The sequence below is a fragment of the Heteronotia binoei genome, chromosome 1 (assembly GCF_032191835.1).
Source record: "Heteronotia binoei isolate CCM8104 ecotype False Entrance Well chromosome 1, APGP_CSIRO_Hbin_v1, whole genome shotgun sequence".
Taxonomy (NCBI): Eukaryota; Metazoa; Chordata; class Lepidosauria; order Squamata; family Gekkonidae; genus Heteronotia; species Heteronotia binoei.
Window position 1 is genome coordinate 142,644,494 of NC_083223.1, and position 19,935 is coordinate 142,664,428.

Consider the following 19,935-nt stretch of genomic DNA (forward strand, 5'->3'; position numbering starts at 1 on the left):
CCAATTGACAGTTCATCAAAAGAAGCCAATGCTAAGACAAATCATAATTCCATGAATTCATTTGAAACGAGTGACAGAAAGATATTTGTTTTTAAGCCAGTAATTTCTTTTCCCATTTTGAACCCAGTAATATGAAAGCTCATGCTAAATGACTTACCCACACAAGGCAGGGAGTAGCCAAGGACAGGATCATGGACAAACTGGCGATCATTCAACATAGTCACACAGTATAAATGAAAGCAGTCCAGGCAAATGACATGGCGATGTATGCACTGAAATACCAACACAGGGCTCCTGGGAAAAAATGAACAATAGAGATACAGGTTGCCTTTAGTTAGTATGCCACTGAGGTTTCATAAAAACCAATGCTATAAAGTTTGTTTCATTCATAATGTTTCAGACATGGGGTGTTCTGAATTTCTCAGTGAACCTGTTTGGCACCCAGACTTATGTTGTTCAACACTGGTGATCAGGCTGTGAACCTGATATTTTGGACTGCATCAAGCAACTTGAATGGCTGCTGAACAAGTCTGCAACTGTCTGATGGTTGGCAGTTAACTCATAACTGATTGGGGGATTAACTGGGACTGGTTCTGGCCCAACATAGCAAAAGACATAGTGAAGCTGGAAAAGGGAGAGGAGAAAAAGTCACCCCTCCCCAGTTGGGCAGGGACCAAAGTAATGCTTCTGAGCTCCCCGCTGCAAAGGAGAGAGGAGAAAGAGCTTGTTTCTCTTCTTTCCACTACAGTCAAAGCCAACAACTTGGGATGAGAAAAAGAGAAGGAAAATCAACTGGGCTTCTGATCCCCCAGTTAAATTTGCTACATTCCAGCAAGTGTAGAAGGCATCAAAGTTGCCAAGATGAGAAATGAGTAAAATTCAACTTTCACCTGGTAAGTCAGATCCTTGTCCCCCAACCTAAAAATCTTTGCTGGATACAGAGCAAAAGTTCCCTGGAGAAGATCAAAATGTGACTGCTAGCTGGCAGGTGTTCAAGAATCCCTATCTGAAACCTGTTTCTAAGGCTTATACAATTGTTTCTAAGATTTATGACCAACAACTATACAAGAATATCATCAAAGGCAGGCAGGATGACACTAAGGATTAGGGCTGGAATGAAAGTAAGGCAGAATGGGCAGAGGTCAGAGCATAACAGAGAATGCCTTCTTCTCTTGGCTTGCAGACTGCAAGTAAGTCCCTAGATCAGGAGCAGCACAGTTCCAAAAACAACACTATGCAATCTGTTATTACATACCTAAATGCTGTCAAGCTGGCAACCCCAGCAAGGGGTATCAAGATAAGTGAAAAGCAGAGGTGCCTTACCATCCTTTGAAAAGCCTTCCTTGGTGGTATCCCATCCAAGTACCAACCCTGCTAAGCTACTGAGATCTGACGAGATTGGTCTCTACCAACTACCTTCCCTACCTGTTATTATTATTCCCTAGTATATGTTATTAGAACCAACAAAATTTTCACTTCCATAAACAACTTTTTGAGTTCTCCAGGCTGCATGTTCAGTACACATGCACATACAATAACAGGAAGATGGGGAGGAAAAGGTGCTTCAGGTCACAATACAAACTTCAGTCTTGGGGCATTTCCACAGCACTCCTTTTCTTCCTAATCTTGCATCTGAGAGACTATAACAAGGGGCTAGTATTTCTTGTATGGTATATTGACTTCCTTCCTCAATTTACACATATTCTTACTGCCTTCATGGAATAGTTTGTGTGGCCTTTTCTACTCTGTTCCCTTATGTACTTCATCCTTAAAGAGAAGCTTTTCCGGGGGAAGGAATAAGGGTGAGAGATGTCTTCTGTGAACTCATTTTCTTTACAGTTAATTGAACCTAGCCCCATGTCTTCGAGACTCTGGCGGTTTACATTTGCGACGCAAAAGCCGCAGCACTTCGCAGCTCTTCCTGGTTCTGCGGAGCAGTTGGTGTGGTGTGGTGAGGGACATCGCTCCAGGGTAAGCCCTGTGCGAAAACACCCTCTGTGTAATCCACCAAGCTGTTATGGATCAATTAATCATTTCAATTAAAGTGTGCATGGGACATGTGCTGTCCTTATGAAACCCACAATATAAAACATGAAATTGCTTTATACATAGTCAGACCACTAGTCTATCAACATTACTACTGTGTACTCTGACTGGCAGTGACTCTCCAGGTCCCAATAAGAGATTTTTTGTATCACCTAACACCTCATCCTTTTAACTGGAGATGCCAGGGATTGAATCTGTGACTGTCTATATGCAAAGTAGATGCTCTATCACTGAGTCACACCCACCACCTTTAGTAGGTTGCAAAATAGCACTGCATTGTGGTCACTGCCATAATGTAAAATAGCCAACATTCTCAACGAGAAATACCATTGTGAATTTTTATTCCTTCTTTTTGTGAGATTTATCAACCATTCAAAAATTGTGCCCAAGTATAAGCAGCTTGTATATCACTCCCTAAATTAAGATCCTCATGACCATGGCCAGCCCTAGGCTGCATGGCACCCTAACTTCTGGTGACCCCCCCCCCCCCACTGATAACGTCACTGAGCCACATGGGCACACCCAATTTGGCACCCCCAGAAGGTTGGAGCCCTAGCCAATTGCCTAGTGACAGGCCAGCCCTGCTCATGACATTTGCAAATCCCACTTATTTCAGTAGTATTCCTGTTCTTTTCTGTGAAGGCAAATGTTTTATGCATACCTGAGAATTTCCCATTCTAGTCATAAGGCTTTCCCACACTAGGGAAGCCCCTGCACTCAGAGTTGCACACATTCTTTAGAGCTGCTGGTTGACAGTCAACAATTGTAAAGCAAATATAAAATTCATTAGCACAAGAGATTTAATGTAGGATTCCTTTCAGACTGTAAAGAAAATGGGCTACCCAGTTCCTATTACCAACATTTACCCCTAATAACATCTGCAAGTCCTTAAAGAAATGTTTTAAAATCTTCTATTTGAGCCTTTGCAAATTATTTAAAATCTTCTATCTAATCTCAAAATGCTAGGATGGAAAAAGAAAAGAAACAAGCCTTTGACTGTAGGAGGAATACAAATCACATGTAAAGGATATTCTGATTACTGCACATACTATATATGAATGCATAATCTTCTCTCAAAATATGCAGTTAAAGCCTTCTGTGCTGCACACGTCAAGGTAGTATGTTGGTAGTATTAAAATATAATCTCAGTGTTATAAGAGATTTTGATGAATAAAGCGGCTTAGAAGCCGAATTAAATAAAACCTCCCCATTACTAATCCTTATTAGTTGACCACTTGCTGTTCTGAATATAACACAAAATATTTCTAAAAAGAGACAGGCAGCAGAAAGAACATGCTCAGCAGATCTTAGCTGACCATAGTTATGCTTACTCCACAAAGGACCAGGAGATAGTGTGGGGTGTTATGGAGGCTGCCACATGCCCTCCTTGCCCAGTGCTGTGGGGAGTCAGGAGAGGGATGCAGGATGAGGTTCCACCCTCACAATGAGGTAGGAGCAGGCTCTTGCAGGCCACCTCTGGGACCAGGGATGCATCCTGTGGATGCCACTGGCTGTGGCAGACCTTGGCACCATGGACAGATGGTATTGTGATAGGGCTGTCTGGAATCCCTCCAGCACTGGAGCCCTAGGAAATCACCTAGTTCTGTCCATGGCCACCGGAGGTACAAAAAAGTATACCAGGGTACACTTAAATAGTTTTCTTACTGATTTATTGTCATACGAAGTTTTTTAAAACTACAGCCCACTTCATCAGATGTTAGAAGTACATCCTATATTAGTATACATATGCATGTGTGTACAAATATAAAATCACAACATTAGACACATGGGGAAGGAACAGTGAATATGGAGGAAGTTAATGGTAGGTTGGCTAGTGGTGAGTGCGACGGGAAGAAGGAAAAGGAGAGAGGCAACAGGGGCTTGCAGGGAAGGGAAAGAAGAAATATTTGGGGAGGTGGTAATTAGATTTTTCCACAAGACAGTCCTTGGGTGTCCTCTGCTTTTTATATCTAATTACACAGACATTAGTTATATAACACAGCCCAAAATTGTGGATTGAAAAATTTGTAAAACAAACAAACAGGTCTTATTCAGATTAGAGGCAGAAACTGTGGGAGAATAAGTGTGAGGGAAGAGAGGTGGTGAAAGGAGGAGGATGTGAACAAGCTAGGGTGAGAGAGATTACAGTGATGAAATAGACAGTGGCAACTAATTATGAAGATGTGGAGAACTGGGAAAGCAGGAGGAGGACAAAAATAAATAGGACATGGAAGCAGGGACTGGCAAGAGTGGGAAGGATCTCCCTCCCACAAGCTTCTTACAGGTAATGACTAGTAAGATTCTAATATGCAAATTCAAAAAGCTTTCCTTATTTTTGATAAACCGCTTCAGTCATAAACAAGACTGGAAACAAGCAAAAGTAACCATGTAAGTGTGAGATTGTCCTCATACCCAGGATTCTCTCTTCAAACATAACTATCAAATCACTGATTAATATGATTGTAAACTAAATTCCAGAGCCTGAATTGCAGAGCTCTGGGATGGGAAATGATGCAATAATAAAGCAGAGAGCAAATGTAAGCAAGCACATAAAGCATTTCCTCGTTGAGTAAAGAAATGCAATCAGAATACACTAGGGTTACCATATGTTGAAGAGCAAAAAAAGAAGACACATTTCTTGACTGACTACTTCAAGCAAGTATGACAAATCTCATTTTAAATACTCCTACTATTTGAGGTGTGATAATTGCTATGGAGTAGGAATATTCCTAACCTTTAAACTTAAAAAGGACATATTTATCAGGTTTCTTTTTTAAAGAGCTCAAAAGGACAAACATGCACACACAGAAAGGTAAATAATAATGGTAGGTAAACCTGGTAACCCTACAATACACCTGAGAACAGGAGGAAGGACTTTAAGAGCACAAGGTGGTACTTCTGGTAATCTTGTGACCAGCACCTCTCTTTTTAGAAAATAAATGCCACATCTTAACCTTTGCATGAACATTTTTTTAAAAATTATGTTTAAAATGACTCCTTCCTCATGGAAGTAAAAACGTATCATGCAGCAGTATTTGAGCAAAATGCATCCTTCCCAGCATTCATGCACAGAGCTATACATGCAGGAAAGGATCAACATGTGGAACTTTCCCCCTACATTTGTCACTCATCCTGGCATGCAGGGTGCATTGTAACACATCGGGTCATTATGATGGATACAACGAATTTCAATGATTCATACAGGTATACAGTGGTCTGTTCCTCAGCAAGGCCTTGTTTGCCAATAACAAAATGTTCAATAGCCTTCTACCACAATGCATGTAGAGGCACCCACAAGAGAGGATGGATTACTACACTTATTTTTTCTAAGCCTTTACAAGGCAGGGCTGCCCCAAGGATTTTGAGCAATCTTGGTAGGGCAAGGAAGCTACCATGTGCCTTCATTGTCCTCTCCCTGTGCTTTAAGTAAACAGGAGAACCATGCCCTCTTCATCCTCCATGCTGTGGGAAGGAGGGAGGCAGCTACAAGCCCTCCTCCTCCACTGCTGTGGGGAGGCAAGAGGCCTCCTCACACCCTCACCCTCCTTATCTGACTCATCCTCCTTTTATCCAAGACTCAGAGAGGCCACTACATGCCCTCCTTGACCCCTACAGTGTGGGGTGGTATGGAGGCTGCCACAGGCCCTCCCAGGCCAGTGCTGTGGGGAGTCAGGAGAGGGATGGAGGATGAGGTTCCACCCTCACAATGAAGGGAGGTAGCAGCAGGCTTAGGGTTGCCAATCCCCAGGTGGACAAAGCAAGAAAAACACCGTGTACCATGCACCGACGGGCATGCTTTGGTAGTCATTGCTTGTTCTTTTGATCGCGGTCGTTTCTGTCCGCCTGTTTGCCTGATTTGTTGAATCTGCAGTTGAAATTAGGTTTGCAAAAAGGCTGTTTGGATGAATTCCAGGTGCTCCTTTTATTATGCTGTCTGAATTTAGGCAGGGTGTGTTGGGAACGAAAGGAGGACTGAAACGCTGGGTAACCGTCCTGACGTCTGATGAAGCATGGCATTGCTTTCTTTTTATCTCTTGTTTCCACCAGGATCTTATCCAGGTGTTCACCAAAAAGGCGACCGCCCTGGAAGGGGTAAGCAATGACGATGTTCTTGGAACTTGTATCCACTGACCACGCTCTTAGCCATAGTGCACATCTAGCTCCGGCGGTGGAAGCAATTGCCCTGGAGGTGAAAACTAGGGAGTCTAATGTCGAATCAGTAAGAAAGGAGGCCGCTTTGAGTGGTCTGTTTGCTCCGTCCATTGTCCGTGGGTTGTCATCTCTCCTTCCTCATCATCATCAGAAGAGAACTCTCCCTCCTCCCTGTCCTCTGGTCTAAATGGGGTTTCTGATGCCCTATCAGGTGACTGGTCCCCAGAGTTCACGTCTCTTGCAGCCTGTTTCTGGGCTGCCTTAGTGGGCCATGGCTTAGTGTGACTCTGCTTAGGCTTGATACAGGAAGATGGGGAGGGGAAGGGAGAAGAGGAAGAAGACGGGGATCTACAGTGCCTCCTGGCCCTGCTTTTCCTGAGCCCCGCCATTTTCTCCCTAAACTGGCCCTTTAAAATCTCAAAAAAGTCATTTGGGAGTAGCATAGGCACGAAATCGTCCAAATCACCCCCTTGCAAAGTATCTCGCAGTTCTACTCGTGAGTAGCCTGTAAAACCCGTCGCGCCTTGCGCCTGATAGCTAAATGCTCCGGCATTAACATTGTCCACAGTACTTGCCGCAGCCATGTCCCTCATACCTTCTCTGTCTTCATCTGAGTGCTGCAAGGCGGTCCTTGCTGCGCCGCTTGAAGCCGCGGTGTCAGCATTGGCGCGGGAAGTTTTGGCGTGCTTTGAGGATGAGCCATAATTTTGTGGCATTGATGGGGAGGCCCGCGCAAGCTGTGACTGGGTCTTGCCAGCTCTGCTATGGGGATTCGTCTCCAGGAGCTCTCTGTCTTTGTCAGACAGGAATTTGTCCCTTCCACCCTGCATTTTCCGAGGCTGCTTCTGAGCTGCTTGTATTTTTCTTTCCCTGCGCTGAAAACCTCACAGGGAAGCTTAAAATGGCCGCCCAGTAAGTGGGACCAGCAGGGTCTTTCTTCGACTCTCTTTCCCTCTCTCTCTCTCTCTCTTTTTAATAGAGGTGAAAAACAGGAGATAGCAATAAGAAAGGATTTGTAAGAAGAAGAAAAGACAGACCAACAGAAGAAAAAGGACAGTAAAGAATCAAATAGCACAGCACAGGCTATTCTGAGGTGCTCTCCCTACTGAAGCAGGAAACAAACTAACTCAAGGGTGACTCCCACAGGAAACAGGAGTTTTAAAATAAATAATTTATCCTGCCTCCCTACAAGTAGGATGGGAAATCACCCACAAGATGTCCTCTGCCTCAGAGGGAGAATGGAGAGTCACAATTTAACCTAGGAGAACTCCACACTTTATTTTATCAGGCCGGACAATGGAAAGCAAAATAAAAGATGCTGTGATGGAAAGTATTATTTATTCTGTACATTCTCCCGCCCCTAACTCCTCCAGCTGAGAAACAGCAAAGCACTGATAATGCTAGTCAGATATGCTGCTACAGAATCCTGCCTAAATGGAGAAAGATATGAAGACTGATCTTGTTTAGATAAGAGCCCCACTGAGAAATAAATTGTTTGAGTATATCTCAAAATCTTGTGACAGGTGTTATTAATGTATTGAGAGTCAGTTTAGTGGCCAAGCAATGTGAGATGCTTTTTAGCATAAGGAATTATTTGCAGACACAATACAGGATTGAAAGATACATCTTTCACTGCCTGTTTATAAAAACCTTAAACTAGCTCTTTCCCTCCATTAGTCCTTAGCCTTCAATTCTAAGGGTGGAAAAGTCCAAGCAATCTAAAGTTAAACAGAACGCCACATCTATCAGTCCTTTAGTTTAAAATAAGCAAACTGACATCACTGTTGCGAAACACTTCTGGTACAGCTAAAGCCTGTGGATATTTGTAAAGAAAGAAAAAAATAGTAGTTGGACCTGTGTAAATCCCTGGGGTCACTTGTAGGTGACAATTGGATTTTCCTCACCTCTCTATCAAATATTTTAACCAAATAATAATAAAAAGAGGGATATGTCTATACGCCTGACTGTCATGGATTACATTCATTGAAGCAGAAATAGGCACATAGAGCTTGTTGCTGTGGAATAAATAAATAAAAGCACTGCTGTTTATCCTTCACCCAAGAGGGCTGTATTTATTATAAAATACCCATGAGCCTCCCATTAATGTATTCTTATTGGTTTTAGCAATCTTCTTCTAGCTTCAAAAGCTTTCCAAATAAGCACCATAAAATCATTTCCAATTTTGAATGGATTTCTATACTGGTCCAAAACAAATTTTATCTGTTAACATCCACAGGAGGTTACTAAGCATATTCCAAGATGAGGCACACTACTGAAAATAGATTTGAAAATGAACAAATATTTCCAAACTTTGGAAAAAATCAAGTTAAATTCACTCACATGACTCTGACATTACATTTATTACTACCAAAGCATATTTGGGAGCATTAAATGAAGGGTTCACTTTCCCATGCTTTCCATAGAGAAGCAGCACTAGGAGAATAACGACACCCAAGTTTATATCTTATTTTCATTACACTAACTTATGATACCCACAGCTACCATTTATATAGCCCTATTTCCCGTTTTATCTCTTCATCACAATTTCTTCATTATGAAGGAACAACCTCAGAGACAACTGTCAAGTGAACTTTCAGTGCCTTCCTCATGGAACAAATCAGTGGGCTGAATCCTACTATTTGCTAGTGGAACTCTGCTTACAAAATAGAATTTTTGTGTCTCCTCCTTCCACTGTATCCTCTACCACTAAACTGCTAGGCTCTGGAACTTCTGGGCTAAGAACCTGGATAATCCATGTCTCGAGACTGTACTTTAACCTCAAATATATCCCAGGGTGAATTTCTCCTCCAATTGTACTTTCTTTTTTTCTTTTTTGGCAGAATGTACAGATAAGTGGCCGTACAACTTTGCCTTCTTAGGACACTGCCACCTGTACAGTAGTCAGTAAAGTCCATAAAATATAGTTTACTTTTGAGGAAATTTTTTTTACAAAATAACCACATCCAATATATGCATTTTGTTATTGCAGTAAAGCAACAACAAACCAACAGGGAACCATTTCTAAGTTTTCTGGAGAGATATAGACATCTTGGAGAATATTTACTTCACCTGGTAGAGAAGTATGTGTGGAGCAGAAAAATACCATAAGATACAAAATAAGTAAATATTAATTTTAGCTGCTTTTAGCCACCATGTTTATTTCCTGTACTCAACCAGCTGCAAGGGAATTGATGTTTAGTAATAGATTTGCGAGTCAAGCCACAGACAAGAGAAAAATTAGCCCTCTTCACCCAACATTCAATTGCATTTAAGACCCACATATAGCGTTGCCAGCCTGCAGGTTTTGGCTGCAGATCTCCTGGGATTAGGCAACTGATCTCCAGGCAGAGATCACCATCTAGAGAAAATGGCCACTTTTGAAATATGGACTGTATTGCTTTATACCCGATTAAAGTCTTTCCTTCATTAAACTTCACCCTTCTCATGATCCACCCTCCAAATCTCCAGGTATTTCCCAACTCAGAATTGACAACCCTACACACACACACAAACGTATCACTTTCTATATGATTAGGGTAAATCTGGGTTTAAGTACATGGATTTGCTACTTTCATCTACAGTTGAAAACTCAAATGATAACAGCACAGAGGGGGGAAACATAATGGTGAGGGAATTTTAAACATGAAGTTGCAACAGAAGACACTGCAGGATGGATATCTGCAGCTTTATGACTGCAATCAGCCCCTGGGAATCACTTAACTCCTGCATCTAGCCAGGGACTCCATTAAATCCAGGATAGCAGGCACTTATTAGAGCTGTTTAACCCACAACTCAAAGCTGGTATAGCAGCGCCCGCCTCACGGCCTCACTGGACCTCTTTATTTCAGTCTCTTCGGGGTATTTTACTTGTTTATTTGATGGGACCACAGCAGCTTTGTTTGTTCTTCCCACAAAATATAGGCTCTTGAGAACTTTAACTTAAACCACAGATTTATTGTAACACAAAGTTCTTAACTTGGGGATATGGGAGATATTTACACAGGCTAATACGTTGTTCAGTTGTTTCAGGCTTTACAATCACTTTTTCCTTTCTTGAGTCTCTCACAGTTACACAGTTCACAGTTTTCCTTTAACTCACTCTCCACCTCTAGCCAAGGTCTGGCCTCTTGGGATTGATGTGCCAAGTCTCACCCCTCGACTGGAGTCTCTCCTCTCAGCCCTTCTGGTGTCTCAGACCCACATCCACTCCCTCAACCACCTCACTAGATCTTCAGAGTTGTCTCTAGGTGTTTGTGACCGTTCAGGTCTTAACCGACTCACACACACACAGCCCTCTTGGCTGGTTTTGTCGAGCTTGCAGTCTCTGGAAGACTTCCCCGTCTCCGCCTCAAGCTCCTTCACAGGATCAGCTGTCCTCTCAGCCTCTCTGGCAGGCTCGAACTGACCCTCTCAGTCTCTGTCAGGTCCCCACTGACAGACTTCTCTGACAGGCCTCCACTCTGTCAGACATCAACTGACTGAAACCCTGCCTCAGCAGTTTCTCTCACTCCACTACTTTCCCTCCCTGAGAGCTCTGAGCACTTTGCCCCCACCCTCAGGTCACCTGACGCAGGCCCTGTGCATCTTCAGTTTATGGTTAACCCATTGCTTTCCGTCACATGTCCCTCCCCCTTTTGAGACATTGCGCAAGGCAAAAGGTCTCAGCCTTTTGCTGAGCAATGGGACACGGGCACACTTGCTTGGGTTACACTACGTTATAACTTTACAATTTTGTTATAACCCCAACTTCAAAATTATATACATTCTACATCAGTTATACAGTCTAATATTCTTTAACACTACTATACAGACTCTTCAAACTTTACATTCTTCTTGATAGTGCATCTGCTATCACATTTTGCTTCCCAGGGATATGCTGGATGTCAAAGTTGTAATCTTGGAGCTGTAAACTCCACCTTATGAGTTTGCTGTTCGTATCTTTTACCTGGTTCAACCATTTCAGGGGAGAATGATCTGTACACAGTGTAAACTTCCTTCCCCATAGGTATGGTTTCAATTTACCTATTGCCCACACAATCGCTAAACACTCTTTTTCAATTATTGAGAGGTGTTGCTCTCGGTCCAATAACTTTCTACTCAGATACAGAACTGGATGATACAGTCCTTCCTCTCCTTGCTGACTTAATGTTGCTCCTACCCCAACATTAGATGCGTCAGTAAAGAGGGTAAACTCCTTTGAAAACTCTGGAGTTCTCAACACTGGTTCAGTGGTTAGAACCACTTTCAGATGCTCATAAGCTTTTTGACACTCTGCATTCCAGTTTACTGGATCAGGGTTCTTCTTCTTGGTGCACTCACATAGCGGTGCTGCTATCGTGCTAAACTCAGGTATAAACCTTTTGTAGTATCCTACTACGCCCAAAAATGCTCGAATTTGTTTCTTGGTTTTGGGTCTGGGCCACTCATGTATGGCTTGCACCTTTCCCCAATCTGCTTTGATCTTACCTCCTCCTAGCACATGCCCTAAATACTTAACCTCGGCCATGGCTAGTTGACACTTAGATGCTTTGATGGTGAGACCCGCATCTTTCACTCGCTGTAACACAATGGCCACATGCTGCAAATGTTCCTTCCATGTAGCACTGTAAATAGCAATATCGTCAATATATGCAAGAGCAAATTCTTTCAGTCCCATTAACATCTTATCAATTAATCTTTGGAACGTGGAGGGAGCGTTCCTTAACCCAAATGGTAATACAGTAAACTCAAAGAGTCCCTCTTTGGTTACAAAAGCTGTTTTCTGCTGATCTTTAGGATCCATAGCTACCTGCCAATAACCTTTTGTCAAATCTAAGGTGGTAATAAAATTGGCAGCTCCAATTGTCTCGACCAACTCATCTATGCGAGGCATTGGATACACATCCGGTACTGTGATCTTATTCAATCTTCTGTAGTCCACACAAAACCTCATGGTTTTGTCCGGTTTGGGTACTAGGACTACAGGTGAGGCCCACGGACTTTCTGATGGTACAATCAAACCCAATTTCAACATTTCTTCTACCTCCTGCTGTACATACTTGGCATTCGGGCCAGTCACTCTATACGGTTGGAGTGCCACAGGCCTCGAATCCCCTATGTCAATCTTGTGACACGCTAGGTTTGTCTTACCTGGTACATCTGAAAAAATTGTTTTGTACCTTCCCAATATCGTTTGTAATTGGCCTCTTTGTTCTCCATTAAGAGAAGGGGCGAACTGAACCTCATTAATGGTCTCTTCCTGGGATATTTTCCCCCAACCCGACAATTCAGTTCCCACACACTCTCCCTTCTTAGCAATTAAAACCAAATTACCCCTGTCAAAATAAGGTTTTAACATGTTTACATGGAACACTTTACATTGTTCACCATCTTCACTTAAGTTCACTACATAGTTCACGTTGGAGACCCAGGCCACATCTAACTTGTTCTTCTTCCTGGGCTTCAACACCAGTACTCTGTCTCCTGGCTTGAACTCTCTGTCTCTGGATTTGGAGTCGTACCACTGCTTCTGCCATCGTTGCGATCTTCTCATGTTGTCTGCAGCAGCCGTCCTCACCTCCTGCAGATGCTGTTGTGGTTCGTGTAGGTAAGAGATGACATCTGTCTCTGGATGTCCTCGTTCCCGGACCACGCCTCTTTCAGAACATCAAGGGGTCCTCTGGCTTGCCTTCCATACAACAGTTCAAATGGGCTGAACCCAGAACTTTCTTGGGGTACCTCCCTGTACCCGAAGAGCAGGTGTTGCAACCTCTGGTCCCAATCGTTGGGATGCTTGTATGCGTAAGTCTTTATCATATGGTTCAGGGTGCCATTAAACCTTTCATTGAGTCCATTTGCTTGTGGGTGGTATGCCGTTGTGGTCACATGCCGGATTCCACAAGCTCTTAATAATTCTTGCATCACATTTGACATAAATGTGGTGCCTAAATCAGTCACTATCTCTTTTGGAAAACCCAGTCTCGCAAACACATTTAATAGGGCTTCCGCCACTGTCTTTGCCTCAATGTCCTTAAGTGGAACCGCTTCTGGAAACTTGGTGGCATAATCTACGATGGTAAGGATGTACTTGTTTCCCCTTCTGGTCACTCTGGAGATAGGACCAACAATATCTACTCCTATCTTTCCAAAGGCTTCTGTGACTATAGGGACTGGTTGTAATAGACCCTTAGTTTTGTCTAGAGCTTTCCCCACCATTTGGCAGGCCTGACACGATTTACAGAAAGCCCTTACGTCCTTGCCCATATTTGGCCAAAAGAACCGTTCTTGCACTCGGTCCCTTGTCTTATTGATGCCAAGGTGAGAGGCCATGGGTGATGCATGAGCCAAATCCAACACTTGCATCCTATACTTTCTTGGCAGGACTAATTGCTTCTTTCTTTCCCATACTATGTTATGTTTTCTTTTTAAGGCCACCCGGTATAGTTTCTGGTCTATCACTTTAAATTGGCATGGGTGTTCAATTGTGATCTCATTATCACTCACCCCAGTTCTCTGCCATAGTTCCTTCAGGCTGTCATCTTGTTGATGTTCACTGAGGAATTCTGCAGCAGGGATGGTCTGCAACATTGTTTCCTCTTCTTCTGCTGGTTGCTGTACACACACCTCAGGTGCTGCCTCTGGCCTGCTTCTTGTAACAATGTTTACAGGATTAGCTTGCTGTCTCTTTAACTCAGCAGCTAAATCATTGCCCAATAAAAGCGATGTTCCTATGTCACTCAGGACTCCCACAATCCAATCACCTTGGAACTCTCTATACTTGATAGGAACTTCTGCTAGGGCAACTTCAAATGTAGGTCCTTTAATGCCTTTTATGGTGTAAGATCTCCCAGGCAAATACTGATGACTTTTTACTAATCCTGGCTGTACTAGGGAAACCTGCGCCCCTGTGTCCCTATAAGCCTTGACTTCCTCGTCATTTACTGTCACAGTCTCAGTATACTCCTCACTCAAGCTTTCCTGTACCTTCCACACTTTCAGAACACTAGCGGGTCTTTCTGGTGGTGTGTTCTCTGGAAGTGAGGGGTTTGTTTCTATTTCTTTCTGTTGACTTTGCACCATTTTAACTGTCTTAGCTGGTGGGGTCTTTTTTCCTTTTCTGGGCAAAATCTGGCATAGTGCCCTATTCCCCCACATTGGAAACAAGCAGCCTGAGTCTTTCTGTAAGGAGGTGGACTGGACCGCTTTGCAGGGCTGTTGTTACCCGCCCCAGACTTCTCTGGAGAGTTCCAGACTCGAGGTTTTTTAGTTGGAGCAGTCCACATTGATCTCCCTAGATCTGATTCTATCTCATCTAGAATCACAGCTGCTTCTTCTACTGTTTTCAATTTCTTGTCTCTCAGAACCCACCTATACTGAGAGGGGACTTGGTTATAAAACTGTTCCAAGCCCACTACGTTTTTCAGGTCTTCCAAAGTGGAAACTTTACTCCCTTCTACCCATCTGTTAAGGGCTCTGTCTAACCGACAACCTAGTTGAGAGTATGTTTCTCCAGGCTTTCTTCTGATTTCTCTAAATTTTTTTTTGCTTTGCTCTGCTGTTAAGCCAAAGCGGACTCTGACCCTTTCCTTGTACAATTGATAGTCAGAAGTTTCCTCATCCCTCAGTTCAGAGTAGATTTCACTCAACTCTCCACAGATCTGAGGTCTCAAATAAATCATTCTGTCCTCATCAGCAACTCTTAAATCCTTACAGGTTCTTTCAAAATTAAACAAAAAAGCTTCTACATCATCCCCTTTTTGGTACTTGGGGAATTTCTTTTGTTCTACTGTGAGACGCCTCTCATTTCTAGTATCACGTTGAAACTCTGGCCTTCCCTGAATCTCCTGGAGTTTAAAACTGTACATTTTTCCCTCATGTTCTCTCTCTCTTTCCGCTTCCCTCTCTCTTTGTTCTCTCTCTGCTTCCCTTTCTCTGCATTCTCTGTCCTCTCTTTCTGATTCCAGCCTAGCCATTTGCAATTCTTTCTCTCTTTCTGCTTCCCTTTCTCTTTGTTCTCTCTCTGCTTGAATTTTGGCCATCTGAATTTCTTTTTCTGCTTCTATTCTGGCCAATTCTAACTGTATTTTCATAGCCTCTATGCTCTGACTAGGATTTTCCTCAGGAATCTCTTCTTGTGTCTGCCCATCCCCCGTGGCTGTGGTAGTTCTCTTAGGAGGAGACATTTCTGACAGGAATTTTTCACAGAACTGTCTTAATTCCTTTACTGCAGTGTCCCTTTATTTTCTGCGTGTCTTAGTGACACTTATTTTGGGGTTTTTCTTCGAAATCCCGACGCTGGCAACCAATTATAGCAGCGCCCGCCTCACGGCCTCACTGGACCTCTTTATTTCAGTCTCTTCGGGGTATTTTACTTGTTTATTTGATGGGACCACAGCAGCTTTGTTTGTTCTTCCCACAAAATATAGGCTCTTGAGAACTTTAACTTAAACCACAGATTTATTGTAACACAAAGTTCTTAACTTGGGGATATGGGAGATATTTACACAGGCTAATACGTTGTTCAGTTGTTTCAGGCTTTACAATCACTTTTTCCTTTCTTGAGTCTCTCACAGTTACACAGTTCACAGTTTTCCTTTAACTCACTCTCCACCTCTAGCCAAGGTCTGGCCTCTTGGGATTGATGTGCCAAGTCTCACCCCTCGACTGGAGTCTCTCCTCTCAGCCCTTCTGGTGTCTCAGACCCACATCCACTCCCTCAACCACCTCACTAGATCTTCAGAGTAGTCTATAGGTGTCTGTGACTGTTCAGGTCTTGACTGACTCACACACACAGCCCTCTTGGCCGGTTTTCTCGAGCTTGTAGTCTCTGGAAGACTTCCCCGTCTCCGCCTCAAGTTCCTTCACAGGATCAGCTGTCCTCTCAGCCTCTCTGGCAGGCTCGAACTGACCCTCTCAGTCTCTGTCAGGTCCTCACTGACAGACTTCTCTGACAGGCCTCCACTCTGTCAGACATCAACTGACTGAAACCCTGCCTCAGCAGTTTTTCTCACTCCACTACTTTCCCTCCCTGAGAGCTCTGAGCACTTTGCCCCCACCCTCAGGTCACCTGACACAGGCCCTGTGCATCTTCAGTTTATGGTTAACCCATTGCTTTCCGTCACAGCTGGATTGAAGCTATTAATGAAAGTGAATATCTGAAGTGGTTCAGAGTCTACAGACACAGCAGGACCTCATCCAATATCCTGCAAAGCCTTCCAGTGGATCTAGGTCTCCAAATGCCTCATGGTCAGAAGAGAGGACTTGGGCAACCAGGTGTTCACTCCACCATCGGAGCTGTACTTCTGCCTGGGCTTTCCATCTGCTCTGCTTTTGGGGTCCTGGAGGCAACTGTGGGATCCCTGGTAACAGGTAACTCTCTTTCATGGGTCTCTCAGCAATCCCAGTTTCTGCTACTGACTTCTGGTCCTGAGCCTCCTGAAATTTTGGTCTGCTAGTCAAGGATGGCCACAAGTTCCCTGATGGCTCTTGGGGGTCAGAGGGCCAAGGCACCTCAGGGTCAGTAATGGTTTTGCCCTCCATGGGATTTACCACCATGGTGTTTTCATCCTCTGATAATGAATTGTCAGGTCCAATCCTACAACCCCTCCTCCAAATGAAAAGAAAGTCTCCCCCCACCCCTAATCTGCAGCTTTGATTCAACATTCTGTGAAGATTTTATAGATGCAGCGCACAATATTTTTGTAGGGTTTACGTATGAAAGTACTAAGTTTGGGTTTGAAGTTATTTTTACTGAAAATCTTTTAGATCCAGGTCGAACAGGAGAGGGAATCACATGACCTAGTGCACCAAGGCACTTCAGAAAATTTCCTCACATGAAAACCTACTATGCAGGCTATGCTATGCTACACTTCTTTCTATTGAGGTGCTAGTTGCCCACATGCTGGGGGCTTTTACTAAGAAGATCATTTGGAAATGTGATTTCCCAACTGCATTCTGAAGTTTTACAGTCCTATGAAGAATTACATTTTCTTTCTAAATTTCAAATCCATTCTGTTATTTCAAACATCACAGGGATTTAAAGGTAATTGTTCAAAATGACATCCAAATTCTGTGAAAAGGGAGAGTCAAAATGATATATATGATGTTCCTTTATTTTTCATTGCTATCCTGAGGTACAATGCTCAGGATATATACTTCAAAATAATCCTGTACTGGAACTACTTCAGAGTAAACAAACCAAGGAACACATTCTAACTCCATAAAAACATACATCTTGTGAACTACACTACTGTGTAATTGTTATACAGTAATCCTTCTAAAAATAGTATTTGTAATTTTTTTTGACATGTTTGGCCTCTTACTGTCTTGACACATTATCATAAATTGAAAAGGCTACACTGCTGTAAGGTAACCTACATTCGCTTGCAGTGCTCTTTTCAAAGAGGAAAAAATGATATCATGCTTATGCACAGCTGTTTGGAAAATTCATGGAACTACTGCCAGTGCTGAACTAAAATTATATATGACCTACCTTTTTCTTTCATGTGTCTACAGTTACAAAATACAGGGCAATAGGGTGACAATATTCAAAGGAAGACAGCAAAGAGAGAGAACGTCAGCAGTTGTAGCTTCTCACCTGTGGATGACAAGCTGTGCCTGTAAAAATGCCATCTTGCACTAATAGACAAAGTGCAGGATCTCTGTCCTCCTTTGCTTCTGAGTCACTACCATGGCCTGGGGCATGCAGGGCTTTTTCTATTGATGAAGTCCAATAATACAGCTGTTGAAGATCTGATTTCTCAACACATGAAACTACCTTATACTGAATCAGAGCCTTGGTCCATAAAGGTCAGTATTATCTACTCAGACTGACAGAGGCTTTCCAAGGTCTCAGACAGAGGTCTTTTACATCACTTACTACCTGATCCTTAAGTGGAAATGGTGGAGAATTGAACCGGGGACCTTCTGCATGCCAAGCAGACACTCTACCACCAAGCCACAGCCCCTCTCCAGACTGACACAAGTGTTGAAAAGCACAGGAGAAGACAAAGAGCTTTTGAGGAGTCTATGGCATGGCGTAGTGCCAGTGTAGTATAGTGGTTAGAGTGTCAGAATAGGATCTGGGAGAACCAGGTTCAAAATTCCACTCCCCCATAGGCTCAGGCCAGTCACACATTCTCAGCCTAACCAATCTCATTGGGCTAAAGAACAAAATGGAGGAGAGGAGAATAATGTAAGCCACCTTGGGTTCCTGGTGGGGAGAAAGATAGTGTATAAATGAAGTAAATAAACTTCATATTGCTGACTCAGAATCCCTGATGGACACACCCTGGGGACTGATTGGATACAAAGGACTGAAACTATTAAAGTGCCTTTCTTTAATCTTAAAACGCCTCTCTCTTCAACATAATTGACAGTATATACTTTGCCAGAATAGACAAGTGTTGTTCTCTTTGTCTACATAATGGACACACAGGCATCTCTTGTGCAGAGACTACTGAAGGAAGACGACCCTAAATATTCATTCCTCAACACAGTGCTCCGCAATGAGGCAATGGCTGATCTTCTCACAATAAGTTGATTTATATAATCAACCTTCATCTACAAAAACAATAGCATGCAAGGACCACCACAAGATAATAATAAGTGTTTGTGTAACATTGGTTTCTTTTCCAGTTACAATCATTGTCATAAGAATGAATTATTATTATACAGCTTTCTTTTCTTGTTACCATCTTTGTCACAAGTACAAGGTACAGAATATTAATGCCTCTCATAATACTCTTGGGATTTCATATCACTTGTTGATTTAGTTTCTCTCTCCATAGACTCCTAATGCAGCATTCAAAAAATGTACAGAAGGGTGGCCAGCCAGAGCAGCAGTTTAAAACATCAGGACAAAACCATCCATCCATAATTGCCAGGCTTGGTGAACCTTGGCGTTTTGTAATGCAAAGTTTTGGCCCCAAGAGATCTTCTTTAATTTAGATCATAATGCAAGACCAAGAAGGACTTTTATCTGTTTCATCACTCCCAAAATCATCTGGCAACAGGGCAACAGGTCTCTGCCTCTCTTCCTCCCTTCAGATGCTTGGAATGTTACAACAGAAATACAACTAGGGCAAACACCAAAACAAAAGTACACCATGACACTAGGAAATTAAAAAAAAAATCTTTGTGGTTTTACCATGAAGGGTTTTTTTTTAAAGTCCTAGAGTGTCAATGACATTACTTCATGTTTCAAAACAGGAAGTGACTTCCTAAAGTCTCTGCCTCTCCCACTCCCATGGTCCCTGAGATTGCCATCTGAAGGCTTGCATCCGTTCTCTCCAGCCATCGTTTCAGTTAGAATTCGTTTCTAGCAGCCAGCAGCACACTGCTAGGCTGCTGCAACGTCTTTGCCTCCCTGGGAGGAAAGGGAGGACTTTTGCAGCCCATTTGGGCGTGCTTTTGAAGGGGCTTGCTGTGATAGCAGCACCATCTGCCCCCTACCTCAGTCTCCAGGCTGAGATTGGGGCAGATGGAGCTCCTTTGGCAGCTCTGCTGTTTTTGTCAGTTTTAGGGCTGGGAAGCTAAGCAGCGCGTTCGCTTGCTCCTCTGCTGCCTGATCGGATCGTAGTTAAGGCGCGCTCCTGAAGAGCAGCCTAGACGGAGGCTGTAGGGGCTTGTCTCAAGTTCAACTGCTGCGATCAGGCCTCTGATAAGACCCCGCAGCTGGCTGTTTCTCAGCGTTGGACTAGTGGCGTTTTGGAAGAGGAGCTCCATTTCACGGTCTGTTATTTCTTCCCTTCTCCCCCC

At 43.2% G+C, this 19,935-nt stretch overlaps 1 protein-coding gene across 2 annotated transcripts in view; it reads right to left on the bottom strand.

Moving 5' to 3' along the window:
- The window catches only part of PRKN (parkin RBR E3 ubiquitin protein ligase), a 1,449,443-nt gene that overhangs the window by 499,263 nt on the left and 930,245 nt on the right, over positions 1 to 19,935 (bottom strand). For both annotated transcript variants that reach the window (XM_060241955.1, XM_060241946.1), the window contains exon 7: positions 158 to 294. In XM_060241955.1, coding sequence (XP_060097938.1) covers positions 158 to 294 — 137 coding nt within the window. The remainder of the gene's footprint in view (positions 1 to 157; positions 295 to 19,935) is intronic.